The sequence below is a fragment of the Onychomys torridus genome, chromosome 7 (genome assembly GCF_903995425.1).
Source record: "Onychomys torridus chromosome 7, mOncTor1.1, whole genome shotgun sequence".
Lineage (NCBI taxonomy): Eukaryota > Metazoa > Chordata > Mammalia > Rodentia > Cricetidae > Onychomys > Onychomys torridus.
The window spans coordinates 21,465,525-21,481,722 of NC_050449.1; the positions used below are offsets into that span (position 1 = coordinate 21,465,525).

At 48.4% G+C, this 16,198-nt stretch overlaps 1 protein-coding gene across 1 annotated transcript in view; it reads right to left on the reverse strand.

Moving 5' to 3' along the window:
* Positions 1-594: 594 nt before the first annotated feature.
* The window catches only part of Glb1l2 (galactosidase beta 1 like 2), a 41,878-nt gene continuing 26,274 nt past the window's right edge, over positions 595-16,198 (reverse strand). The window contains exons 7-19 of the mRNA XM_036193448.1: positions 15,247-15,328; positions 11,091-11,161; positions 8,696-8,780; positions 7,335-7,472; positions 6,640-6,720; positions 6,065-6,171; positions 5,417-5,557; positions 5,057-5,128; positions 4,752-4,830; positions 2,931-3,018; positions 2,481-2,592; positions 1,962-2,078; positions 595-1,665 (exon numbers count right to left, since the gene is read on the reverse strand). Coding sequence (XP_036049341.1) covers positions 1,579-1,665; positions 1,962-2,078; positions 2,481-2,592; positions 2,931-3,018; positions 4,752-4,830; positions 5,057-5,128; positions 5,417-5,557; positions 6,065-6,171; positions 6,640-6,720; positions 7,335-7,472; positions 8,696-8,780; positions 11,091-11,161; positions 15,247-15,328 — 1,260 coding nt within the window. The 3' untranslated portion in view covers positions 595-1,578. The remainder of the gene's footprint in view (positions 1,666-1,961; positions 2,079-2,480; positions 2,593-2,930; positions 3,019-4,751; positions 4,831-5,056; positions 5,129-5,416; positions 5,558-6,064; positions 6,172-6,639; positions 6,721-7,334; positions 7,473-8,695; positions 8,781-11,090; positions 11,162-15,246; positions 15,329-16,198) is intronic.

Sequence of the window (16,198 nt, forward strand, 5' to 3'; positions counted from 1 at the left end):
GACATGGGCTGAGACCACCCACAAATAAGTCAGCTGGACTCTTAGCTCACTGGCTGCACACCAGGCCTCACATCTTGACTTTAGCACAAACCCTGTGCTCAGCCACACCCAGGGAGTCAGCCTGCTAGTCTGTGAACCTCCCGTTCACCCTACTCTTGCCCAGCCCATCTTCACTGGGCTTCTCTGTGGACACTGTGCTCATAGATGTGTGTTATTGGATTTATTGGATTTTCACTATTATTGAAGGTAACCAGTTTAGAGAAGTACATATCAGATTAATTTATGAAGAAAGACTATCTCCTATAACTAACTCATATAGTGTGGTTCTGGCTTTCTGCAATGTTCTTAGGCCACCAGCATGAGAATGGACTGCTCTTACTGCAATGACATTTCAAGGAAAACTGAAATCAGGAAAGGTGGTAAGAAGTCAGGGGCATGTGCCATCTAAAAGCCCGGTACCGTCAGTGTCTGGATCCCTATGGGTTACCTTCTCCTAGGGCACAGACAAGCTGAAGACATCCACAAAGAAGATTTGCTTCAAATCTCTTGATTTATTGCAGTTTAGGGTGGCAAACCCACACCAAGCCATTGCACTTGATCCCTAGAACAAGAGCCTTCAATCTGGACTGAGCCGACATGGCAGAGGGCTGACCTGCCCTCCCTCCTCCCTGTGCTTTGTCAGGAAGGGGAAGGAGAGGGCTCAAAGAATCAGCTGAGCTGGAAACGAGGCCTGTGCTACGCCTGTGGCCTTGTAGCTTACCGCAAATTCTTCTGTGGGGCCAGGGGCAGCTGCCCAGTGCCACTCGGCTGAGCCATCTGCCACTCCCTTCCAGAGAGCATGGATATGAGGTGGCATCTGCTAAAATCCCCAGCTCCTCACCTGGTGAGGCTGTTCCTCCTTGGGACACTCCTCCTCACTCAGGACAAAAGCAAATGCTCTCTTACGAAGGTAAGTACTGAACATGTCTATTTCTCCTAAGCTCAGCTTATCCACTGATTAAATGTCACAAGACAGAATAAAAAGGAAAAGATGTTCCTTCCAGAACCCCAGAACTAGCTGGAGGAAAGTCAAAATAGAAAATCAAGTTGACTCCAGTAAGACACAGTTCCTCTTTGCTCTACAAACAATGGCAAACCCACAAAGTCAGGAGCACAAAGCAGCTCTATTGAATGTGGCCATGCCCTGCCAGGAATGTTCAGAAAGCCTACCTGTATCCAGCAGGTTGGCCTGGTGAGGCTTTCACTTCCAGAAGAGGGCAGTGCCCATCCAGCTTCAGCACCTTCTTTGAAGGTGCTACAACTACATACTCCATCCTCAGAGATAGTCTGCCCCCCCCCCCCCGAAAGATCAGGGGAGCAGAAAGGGACTCAACCACAAAACCAGGAGAGAAGCCATCTCATTTTTGAGGGTATCCCAGACAACACTACCCCATCTTCTCTTCAGTCCCCTCAGGTTTAGGATTTGGGACTGAGTTGACGATAGTCCTTTGCTCCCGGAGGTTACTAGTTATGAAGACTCTCCTGTAGGAGAGGAGGCAAGGAAGCTGCCAACCACAGCAGGAAGGCTGGGACTGCTTCTCAGTTAACATACTGGTTCCTGCCCAGGTAGGGGGTATCAGTAGACTGTACCACGGAGCCTGCCATTGTCTCCTCAAAAATGATGACCTGTGGGAAACAAGAGGTGGGCTGTGAGGTCTACCCTGTAGATAAATGAGAGCACTAGGAGACAGCAGGATTGGAAGGAAGGAAGGAAGGATGTGGGAATGAGGGTGGAAGGAGGCAGTGAGGGGTGAGTGCATTCTCATCACCAAGGAAAGAGAAGAAGAAGCTGGCTGGAACACCCACCCTCTCCTGCTCCCTGGCCAAGCATTTCAGGGGTAGAGAAGCAACTTGCTAGCAGGGAGAACAGGGATGGGAAGAGAGTTACCAGGAAAAGGGACAGAGCCTAGAACTGTTCCCACCTTGTTGAGTCCTTTGTCCAGCCAGACACCTGGGAGGTAGAGAGTCTCTTGAGGTCCGATGTTCCAGTAGCGTCCAAGGTTTTTATCATTGACTAATACAACCCCCTTCACCCAGCCCTTGAAATAAAACAGGGAAGGTCTTGCTTTACTACAGAGGCCCAAAGGTACAGTCACACCAGAAACAGACACAGTGAGATACAGACCATGTTCCTGAAAGACTACAGTGAACCAACATTTGACATCCATGTAGGTCAACCCACCACACTGCTGTGAGCCACCCAGTCTGGGTAGTCAACCTCAGACTGTCCACAGAAACCCACACACTGAGAAGTACCACAGGTGGTTCTGCTGAGCCCACTCCTCTGCCACAGAGAAGTTGCAGGGTTCCTATCATATGGGGCAACATAGAAAGACAAGGAGGCCTCTGGGCCCAGGTGTTACAGAGAACTCCATTCAAGCCAACTGGGCTCAGAGCCCTGAGAAAATGGGAGAGCAGGAAAGGAAAGGGGTCCTACAAACCTCTAACTTCAGAAATGTGTCAGAGGGGTAAATGCCAACTGACAAGGCACCCAGGAAGAAAGCAGGAAAGGTGGGTTCTTTGGGAATCAGACTCCACTTGTCTGCGATGAACCTAAAGACAGGATGTAAGCAGGAGAAGGAGGAAAAGGACCATCTCACATCTGCTCCCAGACCTGCACCTAATTCCTAAGGCACATCCCTTCCCCCAGCAAGGCTGGAAGCCACACACACACCCCCACCAGGTCACAGAATGGCAGCAAGATAGAAAAATGGGCATTTCCCAGTCTGGAAACATGGTCCAGTGCTATTCCTATCCGCCACCTTAGGTAGGTTGCTTTAGCCTCTGGGTCTGTTTATAACTCTGCAGGATCCTGGCAGGGAGGCCAGGGTACTCCTGGCTCTTGCTACATAGTAGCTATGACCTCATATACCAGACTCAAAGCGACCCACCTCTGAAAGAACTTCTTTGTCATATCCAGGCTGTAGATTCTGAAGTTTTTCAGAGGATTGTTATTCAGATAGAGGTTTCCAATTAAACCTGGAGGAAGGGGACACAGAAAGGTGAGCAAGCCCCAAATCAGGAGACAGGTGGCAGGGCTGCAGCCAAGGCTGTGGAGGCGCTCCAGGATAAAATGAATCAAGGATTTTCCCCAAGTGTGTGCTGCCTAAGGTATTTTGCTCCTGGACTAAAGCCTCCCTTGAGATCTCAAAAAGTGGCAATAAACAAGGGCACCGCTTGTCAAGCCCTAAGATTTGTCATAAAGCGCAGGGCATCCGAGGATAGTGACAAAGCTGAGGTGCCAGTGTCTAACATCTGGCTTCTGGCCTCTTTTGGTGGGGCAGTGGGGCTCAGTGGTGACAGAGAGCCTAAACTTTGTGGTATCATGAGGGTCACCAACTCAGAGACCTGGTCATTCGGCCAAGAGACTCTCCACACAACCTAAGATTAGACAGATGATAACATCACAAAGGGTTCCAGCAGTAAAGCAACTGCATACCTGAACACTGGCTGCTTGGCACCTTAAGGGTGAAGACAGCTGGTCCTGGAGCAGCCTCCATGGCAGGGACAAGCGTGTGAGCACATGTATTTCTGAAGGGAAGGCCTGCGGCCTGCAAACACTGAGCTGGCCAAGAGGACAGAGTCTATAGATGGTCAGGGCACACTCAATTAAGATCCCAGGAGAATAAAGACTGGACAGTCTGACAGGTCTTTCTAACTGCAAAACAACCAAAGACGTAAGATGGGTCCAGAGACGCAAGACTAAGGAAGGCGCTAAGGCCTGTGGAGAAATCCTGGAGACCTGCTGAGGGTCTAGGATGGCGGCCTAGATGGTGCTACTTTGATATGTGGCACTACAAGGATGCTGCTAGATGGTGCTATAGCAACTGACTTGAGGCTCTTCTGCAGAGGAAGCCCCAAGGGCTGAGGCCACATCACTTTCTGGACATGTGCCAGAGGCTTTCCGCTGACATCCTGGCCAGGAAAAAGGTAATAGTTCCCTCCACCACAAATGCAGAGGGAGGAAAGAGAAAGGGAATGTCACCAACCTCCTCAGCATAGGAAGATCTTATTTTAACTTAGTTCCCTTAGACTGCTCTGGAAACTACCCACATATAAACAGACAGGGAAAAGGAAAAGACTAGAAGAGACTAGTCTAACAATTCAGAAAGCCAGGGACATGGGCAAATGTCCTGGAGGGTACTCCTGGAGGGTCATGACAACAAACTGCAATCTGCTCATGGCATGTCTGGCTTCCTCCTGAGCCCAGAGCACTGCCTATGAGTTTTCCTGAGAGAGATGAAGAACGGAATTTCAGTGTTAAGGCCCAAGAAGGCATGCATTCTATTCTTCCACGGACTCCAGGAGACTTCCTTTCCTTGCTCCTTACCCACAGCCCTGCAAGCAGAGAGGCCAACCCCCACCAAAATAGAGTTTGGTATAAAGATCGAGAGGCCAGCTCAGGGCTTACAAAGGTTCTTCCAGGGACACACAAACTATACAGTTATGAAACAATGAAGGGAAAGTGGCCAAACCCTCCTGACCCATTAACCAGGACTTATATGCAGGTAAACCAGGCACCGTCTCCCTTCAATAAACCTCCATGAACCAACCACCTGTCTTGCTGTGGGGTCCACAGTCCACCTCCCTGCAACAAGCCTCCATAAACCACCTCCCTGAAGGGTCCCCAGTGGCCTGTCGATGTACCTGATGGCAAACAGATAAACAAGCGAGTGATGACAGCTTTTCCCTTGGTCTATCCAAAGACCCACCTTTGCGCTGAGTGTCAATATTATTCCCATAGTTGACTCGCCCACGATTTTCCACCAAGATCCTCAGCATGGTGTAACCCTGTCAGGGACACAGTGGCCAGTTATCATTGCCTGACAATCCAGCTACACCTGGGGATCTCTGTGTTCCCCAGTCCTTCTCTGTGCTCTGAGAATGGGAGCGAGAGCCCAACAGGTGTGCCCTTCTCTTTCCAGCTTTTAATTAAGGAGCCTCCTGGCTTCCTGATCTCCCTCTTTGACTCCTATCCAGTTTCCTAACCATCACCCAGCTCCCTAGGATAACAAACCTGGGTCAAGGGGATAGTAATCTTCGTTGTTTTGTAGTCCAAGAATCCTATGGATACTCTGTTCAAAAAGACCTGCCAAAGTGAGCAGATGAAAATCATGGTCAATGGGAGGAAGATAAGAGGGGCCTCTGCTGAACAACAAAATAAGGACCTTTGTGGGGTGGGACCTTATGAAGGTGCTGAGCAGGTATGGAGGAAAGTAAGCATCACAGTTATGAGAGAAAGACCATGCAATCTCCGGCTAGTGCAGATAGCCAATTTTACACACTAGCAACCGCTGGCTGTGAGGCAGAGAATAGGGTATGTACTGCCATGTCTTGTCACTACAAAGTTCTGGGAGTTCAGAGGAGATGCTCCTACCTGTCCCCTGTCACGCACAAGGCCACTGAGGACGCCAGATGAAAAGATGGTGGTCTCATACAGAACGTACCCAAAGGCCTGCCCATTTCCATTGTTTACTGGCAGATTCTCCATGTTGACAGGAATCTCAGACTTGAATGGCTACATAAGAAGACACAAGAAAGCACAGGAGCCAGGCTGCTCCTAACTAAGACTTCACACAAGCAGCAAGGGGCGGGATGCAAGGTTTCTCTAGCCTCTTTTTCCTATCCCACCTTCTTACGAGCTTAAACTTACGGCCCATTAGAGTCACAGAAATAAGGTCAACAGGAAAAGGGAGATTTCACTAGAGTCCTACAATCTACTGGAATCCTTAAGCCACTATCATGTTGGCATCACAAAAGAATGAACGAAAGCAGGTACCCTCTCTCCTCTCCACAGGGAAAGGATCATCCCTTCCTCCTCTCCTCACTCTATTAATGGCCCAGGCCTGCCCCTGAGGCAAAGGAGAGGGCACCAAGTTCAAGCTCTTCTATTCCTTCCCAATTCCCACTCCAGCACCACTGTATTCTCTTCACTCAGCTCTCTGGTTCCCAGAACCCCATTTGGAAAGTTCCTGGGTCCTGTCTGCTTAGTACCTATCCCTGAAGCCCAGCCTGCAGCACTTACTTCATCCATGAACAGGAGAGCATCCCACAGTGACAGGTAGAAAGATGGCCTCATTGGCTCATAGGTCATCTTAAGGATGAGCTCGGGTGGAGGAGGTGGAGGGATACCTGAAACAGGAACCATGGCCCTCCCTTAAAGACTCAGGCATCACTGTCTGCTGCAGCCTCACACCCACAATCCAATGTACTCCTTTCATCTTGACACCAATGTCAACCTCAGGCCCTGTTCAGTGCTGCGACTACTCTAGAACATGAGGCATGGGCCAGGGCAGGGAGTCCATATGTCATAAAGAGGCTTCATATGAGTCAAATACAAGAGGTACAGCATGATGAAAATAGTCTCCCAAACTTTCTTTGTCTAGAATGTTTGTTTTTGGAAGTGCTCAGGGCGGAACACAGGGCCTTATGCATGTTGGGCAAGAGTTCTACCACTGAGCTACATTCCTAGTAGTCTAGAACATTCTTAAATATGGATCAGCTGGAGTTGAGGCAGGAAAGCAAGAGAGCAGAAACTCTAAGGTCTCGTGGCAAAAGCATGTACCCAAGTGGATATTTGAATCTGCTGCCTGTTTGTACCTGAGATGGTTCCAAAGAGTTGTCGAAGCTTGGTGTATTTGGCAGTATAATCCCCAGCCTCTGTCAGTATGGCGTCATAGTCTGCAAGACACCCAGTGGCCTTTCACAGTCTCTCCTGTCCCCAGAACAGTGCAAAGGGATAAAGAAAAGAAAAGAAGAAGAAGAAGAAGAAGAAGAAGAAGAAGAAGAAGAAGAAGAAGAAGAAGAAGAAGAAGAAGGAGAAGAAGAAGAAAGGAGGAGGAAGAACTGGGTTGGGAGAACAGAGTCCTCACACCAGCAATTTTGGAGAAAAATACCTTTATTGTGAATCATTCAGTCAAAATATGGTAGGTACTAAATACTACAAAAGTACCCATGAGCACAGCATGATCCTACAGTTTTTACTGTAAGTGGATACAATGGAGCATCTCCTCTGCTCCTGGTGAACTCAGTCAGAAGGAGGCAGGCCAAGATCACACCTTCTCAAGGGTCTGAGAAGGAGGAAGGCTATCCCCATCCCTGTCACTCTAGATTTACTTCCCTCCCCTGGTCTGCGAAAGAGATCCCTCAACAGAGCAAGCCGTTCACAGGCACCCACTGCTCTAGACGTTTTGAGGTGACAGTAGAACAAAGCCTATACTGTCCCTGGACATTATATAGCCAAAGACATGAAAGGAGACTGGGAAGGAACAGGGAGAACCAGTGGGGATACTTGCCATAGCTGGTGACATCAGCCTTGTAGTCATTAAAATGCATAGCTCCGTTTATGAAGCCAAAATTTGTGCCTCCGTGGAACATGTACAAGTTGATGGAGGAGCCGGCTTTGATGATAGCAGACACTGTTTGCAAGACCTCTTCAAGGAGAGCAAGGAGGAGCAATGTTTAGAATGAGTTAGAGCATAAGGGAAGCCCCAATGAGGCCTCTTGGTTCCCTTACATCCCAATCCTTACCATTTCATCACTGGGTCATTCAGTTTTCCCTGGACAATCTGTAGCCAGTAGGCTGTTTCTACACTACCAGCTGGCATGTTATCCAGTAGCTGCTCTGTCCCAAGGAAATGCAAAATAGGTGGGACCCCATTACACAATAGTCCTGCCAATATCCCAAAGTCCTCCCTTAACTAGGAAATGAGTCAATGATATGCAAAGATAGTATGAGACAACAAAATAAAAGGTCAATTAATATATGTATACATATATATACATATTTATTTATTTATATGATATATCCAGTAAATGCAAACTCAATACTGACCTAGTGAACTGGCAAATTTTTAAAAAATCATTTTAATACTCAGTACTGACTGATGAATCTGTAGGAAATGGGTACTTTCATTTAATAATGGCCAGTAGGCTGCTTTATGAAGGGCAGTGGTAAATACATATATTAAAACTGCACTGATGTAGCAATTTATTCTTTATTATATGGATATATATGCCAAGTGTATAAAACTAGATGATCAAAGATGCTTGCTTAAGTAGTGTTCAATTAACCAAACCCAAAACTAAGCAGTAAGGAACTGGGTCACTCAATAGTGGTTTAGTCATCAATACAATGGGGCTCTTCAAATTCTTTAAGGCAGTGATGCCCAATTACTCCAAGTATTCCTATGTTCAGCAGTATAGGATGGTATGCGCACGCATGTGTGTGCGTGTGTATGCGTGTGTGTGTGTGTGTGTGTGTGTGTGTGTGTGTGTGTGTGCAGACATGATCAATCTATCTATAGCTCCATCTGTCTGTACATAGATGCAGCTACTCTATGAGCTGCCTACACTGTTACATACATCAAAACGCTTCATCTGGACTTGAGGACTTTATTTCTTCTTTAAACTTCCCTACATTTCTTAGAGATCTGAAGTAAGCATGTTCCTTTTCTAATTACAAACCACAGAAAAGGAATGGCAAAAGCCCACTGTTAGTTCAAGTCAAGACTCTGAAATACCAAGAGCTAAGCATGAACACAGATTATCTCAGGAACCTCGCATCCTACAACTCCATACACAAGTTCGGGGAATGTAAAACATTCTTACTCAGGGTAAACATACACATTAGATGGAGGCAAAATAAAACACTCACCAGAGGAATCCAAGATATTGTGGGGGCCACCCCATGAGTCAAACCACCCTGTCCAGTACTCCATCACCATCTTAGGTTGGATCCCCTGGGTACCACAAAATGAGAATTAGACAGACTGTCTAATCAAAAGGGAAAGAGGGGCACCCTTCTTGGAAGGAACCCCAGTACCTTTGTCCTCCCTGGACATCCACCCTTGGCCTTAGAGACTTGTAGGTGCACAGCATAGATGAAAATCATTCATGTCACCCACCACCTGCTGGTATGTAGAAAAGGCTACCAGAGTTGTGCTTTTGAGGATGCATGTGATGGGTGCTAGCAAGAAGACACAAGTATATGTTCAAATTAAGACTTCATCAGAATTTGCCAACTGCCTTGGATGCCCTTTCCAACATTGATTCGATTTCATTCTGGCTCAAGACAACATTTACCTATCCTCTACCAGGGAAGAAGAATGTCCTATTCTGAATGAGTATGTCTGAGAGTCACACCTTGGATGCAGACACACCAAAATTACTTCTTCCCCACATCTGGAAGTCAGAGGCTTCAGAATGGGTCCTCTTTAAGTTCTGACTTAAACAATAGTTTATAAAACTAAACCAGAGAACCAGATCCTGGCGGCGCAGCTACTCACGGTAGAAGCTGTATGGCTGCACTCTGGATTCATACTTCCCTGAGATACTGAACAAGTCTTAATTGTCACTTCAGAAGACTGGAGTGACATCTGCTTTCTCTGTGCAGACAGAAATCATTTGGGGACTATGCTCAGCTCCACTATGTTTGCCAAAGCTGAAAACACTTGTGCAGGTATGAAAGACTCACTGGCTAAGACTTTATGCTCTGGGCCAGGAAGCACCCCTCCTTTATTCAGTGACAGCTGATTTAGTATCCTCTCTCAGGACTGGCCTGACATTTGAAACTGCATAAAGCAACAGAACATGTTTCAGAGAGATGGGATATACTTAATAGCCCATGGCATAGAAGGTACCAGTTGTCTCTGGGTAAAAGCCAGCATAGCCACAAGATTTTTTTAGCAAGGTGGTAGCTTTGTTTTTCTTTACAAACTACCTACATCCCAAGACAGGCCGTCCTGTGCACACATTTAAGTCACCCCGAAAGGAGAGCCGGAGTGGAAGTCCTAAATCCCAACAACCTCCAGTGCCAATGGTGGGTTTGTTTGCTTAAGTTCTTCTGTGGTGGAGGGAGGGAGGGGATGTCTAGGGCGGACCAAGCTATCTCACTGCAGACTGTGGTGCAACCAACCCCAAACTGACCATCTTCAGGGTACTTTATCCTCTTCTGTCTGTTCGCCTGACCATGAATGGCGACAGCAGCTAGCACCCCTGCTCACCAGGAGAACTAGGTAAAATGATGCCTAGAAATCTCTGGTATACAGGAAGTACTCAAAAATCTCTAGCATGAGTTATCTCCTCACTGGGCACACACGTGAGGACTGATGAGCACCCCAAAGTTAACCAGTGCCGGGGTCCAGAGTGTCCGTTCAATGAAGCCTGTTAGACAGAACCACTCAGCTAAGTACGGGCAGCTGTCAGGGACTATAACAGGAAGTCCTTCAGCAGTGCCATCCTGCTGATGGGACAGCCACAGCACTGCCATGGCAAGTTTTCCAGGGACCAGCAGACACTTCTTCCATCCCAGTACCAGGAGGTACCTTTCAAGTAGTACCTCATTCAAGTCATTCTCATTAAACCCATTCAACTAAAAGAAACAGAGAAGCACCGAGGAGCCAAACAGTGTATCCTGAATCCCACCACACAATGACCAAGTGGATCCTGAGCAGCGCCCGGCATCTGCACTTCCCTTGGCAGCCCTCAGCTGCAGCTCTGCCTAGCCAGCTCACGAGTCTTACAGACGACTCCACATGACTCTACAATCAGTTTTGAAGTAAGACAGACCTCTACAGACAGAGAAGAGACCTGAGACATACTGGGAGAAAGAAGATAGGAAGAAATACACCCAGAAACTCTCTCTTTCCTAACTTGGAATCAACCAGGCCTCCTGCCCTATGGATAACAGAAACATTCCCCATGCCAACAAGGCCCTAAAGGTTAAGGTAGAGTACCTTCTATGGTATAGGACAAAGAGGTGTCTTTTCTCTCTCCATCTCCCAAAGCAAGGCTGGGTCTTGTGGAGTCCATAAAAGCCAAAAGTTTCTAAAGGTGCTTTTCTCAACAGAACACAGCACACTTGGATGGCGTCAGTCTACACAGCAAAACTTTAGAGCAGGGCTTCTAAGCTGCTTCCCTCCCAGCCATAAGACAAGAGGCTGGGAGAGCTAAGAGTCGTCCCCTGTCACAGAACTCTGAGCACAGTGCAGGCATGTGTAATCCCTGCACTCAAGCTAGAAGATCCACAGCACCCCTTGGGTCAGACCTACCTGGAGAGATATGAGAACACTGTTTAGTTCCTTCAGCTCCTGTTGTGACTGTAAGTTGATGGTGGCCAGCACTAGGAAGGCAGCAAAGAAAGAAAAACAAAGCATAGTCTTGAAGTCACAAAGACTTCCTGAATTACCCAAATCTTCAATCCACTAGTATAAAAAAATAGCTAGCATAGACATTGCTTCCCACCTCCCATCAGAAGTTAGCTCCCGTGATGTCAAAAGACTTGCCCACGTTGTCACTTCTGGAAATTCCACTGTTCGACACAGAGCGGAGCCACACACTCTTCATCTGATTTTGACTGACTGTAATGTTTGCAGGCAGAGGAAAGGCTTCTCTGAACTACTGACATAGGAACCAGAGCCTGAGCTCTACACTGTACTCCGAGTGCAATGGTAAAGCCTTTGTACACCGAGAGTAATGATCTATCTCAATGAAGACTCATGTCGCATTTCTTGATAAGAATTCAGTCTACTCTATTCCACAATGTGTTTATTTTGCAATTTTAACCAGTATTTTATACAGCTTTCCATAAGCGAAGTGCATGCTCAAGAAAAATGCTACAGCTGGCTGGTGGTCATGACCTTGCCTCAGTCACAGCCAGCTGTAGAGCTTGACGCCAAGGACCTTTACCTTACTGTCCACTTGAATGGCCAGCTGCAGATAAATGGGCGTAGGAGTCACTAAGACCAGCTGGCCAGCTCCAGCTGCCATCCAGGATATCAGGCCATGGTAACCAGTGAAGGAGATAAAGCTAAGACTCTGAAGGTACAGAAACTTCCCTCACGGTCCACAATCTGTGAGCAGCAGAGTAGGGCTGCAGACTCGGGACCCTTCACACCAAGACGTAATGCTGTGATGTCACTGTCTTCTAGTAACCCGCAGGGGAAGATCCTCCAACTAGAACCCTCCCTGCCTAAAGTTAACCACTCCTTTTGGGAAGCCTGTTTAACTGTGAAATCTCAAAGGCAGCCCAATGCACAGGGCTAGCTGTGAAATCTCAAAGGCAGCCCAATGCACAGGGCTAGCTGAACACACACAGCCAGGTCGTGTCATCCTGAGGTTTCATCAAATTCAAGAAATGGGAGGGACAATGGCTGCAAGGAGAGGGCAGAAGGGGTGTGAGCGCAGGGCAGAAGGGGTGAGCGCAGGGCAGAACGGGTGTGAGCGTAGGGCAGAAGGGGTGTGAGCGTAGGGCAGAAGGGGTGTGAGCACAGGCCAAGTGCCCAGGAGAGCCTGGGAAGGTGACAACCCTGGAGGGACAGCAGGGGCCTGGGAGGGGGTCTGTCCCATGTGTCCTTCCTCCACTTTGAGCGCCACGGGGGACCCTCTCCATCCACAGGCGCCCCCACCGCTGGTGTCAAGCCCTTTGCGTCACTGTCCATCCCTTCCAGGGGTCACATCCTCTAGAAAACAAGTCCCTGGGAGGCTGAGGGTGAGGAGTAGAAGGAAGGTAGACCAGAGGGGATTCCTGGGCAAGGGGCTCCTAACATCCCTTGCATTTGTTCCTCAAATAGCTGTGCAGGAAGCCAGAGGCGGCTTCCATGGTGGCTTAAAATAGTATCTCTAGACCGTGGCATTTGAGTTTCCTGATGTTAACAGTCCCCACGGCACCATTTACCCCAACAGGGAAAGGCTCTTGCTCACTTCTTTTACCCATCTGAAGAGCTTCGTCCCCCCTCAAAAACTGGGCATAATAGTAACAGAAAGTCAGGGCAAGCAGAAGTAATAAGAGGAACAAACAAAATGTTTACAACAAAAGAGACATAGGATGGGAGCTGAGGAGATCTCTGTTAAGACATTTGCTAGGGAGCTGGGGGAGTGATAAGGCTGGGCCCCATGTGTACGACATGCTTGTAATCCCATTATCTCATCACTCAGGAGGCCAGGGCAGAAAGAGCAGGAGTGTGAGGACAGCCTGAACTACAAAGTAAAAAAAAAGAGAAGGAGGGGGTGCCGGGGGGGGAGGGGTGTGGAGAGAGGGAGATCTGAGATGAAAAGCAAAGCAAATGGGATCATGACTCCAACTGAAGGTGAGAACTTAGCACGGACTAGTCACCTGACTCACATGCTGCAGAGCAGCACACCCCACCCAGCAGACCTGCAGCCACGAGGCTCTGCAGCACGGAAGCTGCACTAGCAAGAAACGGAAGGTGTGTGAGACCAAGGAAACCCCGGCCATCCACAGAAACAGGAGGACAGCTTCAGAAGCCGAAGTCAGTAGACAGAGTCACGTCTGCAGGCTGTATAGACACAGTAAGGCAAGAGTTGAAAGAAAAAGATACAGTTTGAGATGGCTGTTTCTGGGAATGAGATGAGGAGGAAAGTGTATTTCTTGATAAGTATTCTTTTTATTATTTTACTTATAGGCCATGTGAATGAATGCTTTAACTTTTTAAATTAAAAATCATCATTCCAGACAGCAGTAATCTGTGCCCACGGGTTGGAGCCTACAGGAGAGGATGGGTGGGAATGGAGAGAGCATCTTCCAAAGCCTTTATAGACTGTCTCATACCCCATGACCCCATCACATGGGCCTTAGTATCAAACATGAGTAGATAGTGCCACCTTGTGGAACTAACAGGAATCACTACCGATCTTTGTCACAGCCAAGGAGAATGTTTTTTCATTCCCTCTGCTTGCTGTATAGATAAGAGCATTTCCCTTTCCATCTACTCAATGGTAATCTCCAGAGGCAACCATGCCAGTACTGTGGAAGGAATATCAAATTAAAAGTCACCATCTACAAACAGATCAGTCTAGACAAGGAACTACAAAAGGAACAGAATAGACGAGAGGAGGTGCTAAGGCAGAGAAGCACAGCACAGAAGGAGTCACCGTAACTGACATGAGGGCTCTTCAACCTCTTTGAGCATGAACCATGGATGAGCGCATGTTCAAGCTCAGGCCATAAGAGACAGCCCTAGGCCCATAGAGCTCACTGCTGCCATGAAACAGATGAGTAAGTTACTCCAGCTACTCCAAAGGTTATAAGGCAAAATGACAGAGTGGGACTGAGCCTTGTGAAGGGGTGCACGGTCTAACAGGATGCTCAGAAAAAAACTCACGCAAAGACCACCTGGGAGGCAAGCCATGCAGATTCCCAAAAGATGTGCAGAGTCACCACATCTGGAGGTGTTCTGTGAACTTGAAAAACACAGCAGGAGCCAGGAGGGTAGAACAGAGTGGGAAGGGGTACACGTCTGGAGAGCAGCTCAGTCATGTGTGTGGCGACTGTGAGGCCAGGGTGCATTCAGGGTCATGTGAGGGCTATGGAAGCAGGCAGTGGAGAAGGGCTGTGGGAGGGAAGAGTGGGGAGGGGCATTCAGGGGTTGCTGGGTGGGGAGCCCATGCCGCCATTCTCAGAGATGTGCTTCTCTATGGAGAAGCACTTGGAGCAAAGGCGGTATGGCAAGATGATCTGGGCTATATGCTTGTCTGTTAGAGAACAGGGAGTCTTGGAGATACACACAGTCTTGGCTGGCCTGGATCTCACTCTGTAGCCCAGACTGGCTTCAAACTCATGACCCTCCCCTGCCTTTGCTTCCCTAGTGCAGGGATTACAAGGATGCACCCCAGGCCTGACTCCTGGGGTGCATTCTCAAAGGTGGGCACAAATTGCTGTTTTAAGAAGAGCTGGCTGGAGGGACCGGGGCAGGGCCGCAGCACTGCAGGTGTGGAGGGAGGCAACAGCTGAGGTGGCGAAACACATCTGAGTTCCGGATGTATTTTGAAGAGAAGAGTAAAGATAAAAGGATGCACCAATGGCTGCCATGTCAGACAGGAGAGGGCTGAGAATAACTGTAAGGTTTGATGCAATTGAGGGAAAATGGAGCTGCAATTTCCCGATAAAAGGAAACCTGCCAATGGGGGCAGCCACCTGTAGCACTGAGTGCCCTATGTGCTTGGCAACACAGTGGCCAGATACAGCTGCCCAGGTGCTTGGGTGTTTGGAAGATCTGTGGTAAGGCCTTTGCTAAAAAGAAGAGAAAGGGGGCATGGGAGGTGCCGTGGACCCTAGTACCCCTGCGGCCCAGCCTGCCCAGCCCTGTGCTATATGCACCACAGGCACTGGGGAAACTCCTGCTTTTATCTCGGACCATGGCCAGGTGACTGTGCAGAAGAGCCAAGCAGGCAGCCTCCTTCAGGTACCTCCATCCACCACTCCCTTTTGCAGGCCATCTTTGTTGTCTGAGGTCAGGAGCATCTCTATAATGCCACGGTCTTCCAAGGCCTGTTTGGGGAATGAAAGGCAAGTTAAACTCTGTCCTCTTTAAATGAATCCCCAGGGGTGCCTTGATCCTGGAGGACATGGGAATGGAAGGGAGGGACTGGGGGGAAGGTGGGGTGGGGGTGGGAGGGAGGAGGACAGGGGAACCCATGGCTGATGTATAAAATTTAAAACACATAATAATAAAGGAAAAAAACAAGTAAAAAAATAAATAAATAAAAAATAAAAAAATAAACTCTGTCCTCATTACTCAGAGCTCCTCAGAGTCACTGCTGAAGCTGGGGTAGTCCACAGAGCAAGAGAGAGAGAGATCTAGCCAAAGCGCTTCTCTGCATGTTGTCTATGCCCACAATATTCAGCAAAGTTCCAGTAAGTGTTTGGTTTCCAAGTGTGTCGAAGGACCGGGCTGCTGAGCTCTGGCAGGCCTTGCAGTTTGGGGATACACACAAGCTTACTCTGAGGCTGGCTCAGTGGGGTAGATGCCGTGCTACCACATGGTAACTGCCTGTGGAGCCCCAGAGGGTCGGGTCACCAGCACCACTATACCCCTTCATCCATATCATGAACAAGAACCCTGTCTCTTCCCCACTGAGCGTGATCTTGGTTAATGGCAGGGGCATGGTGGCCCAGCCATATCTCAGTGGCATGCCCATGGTGTACTGTCCTCGCTCAGCAGAACCAGAAGCCATCCTTGGAGGGCATCAATGAAACCACTGCTTGGGGAACAGTAGGATTGCTGTCAATCAGAATAACTGCTACCACCCGAACATTAGCCACCATGCTAGAAGCACTTCCACTGTCTCCTTTGTTCTCCATAGCCAACATCTGAACAGCACAGACAAAGTGTCAGAGAGGCTGAAGGAAGTAGGATCA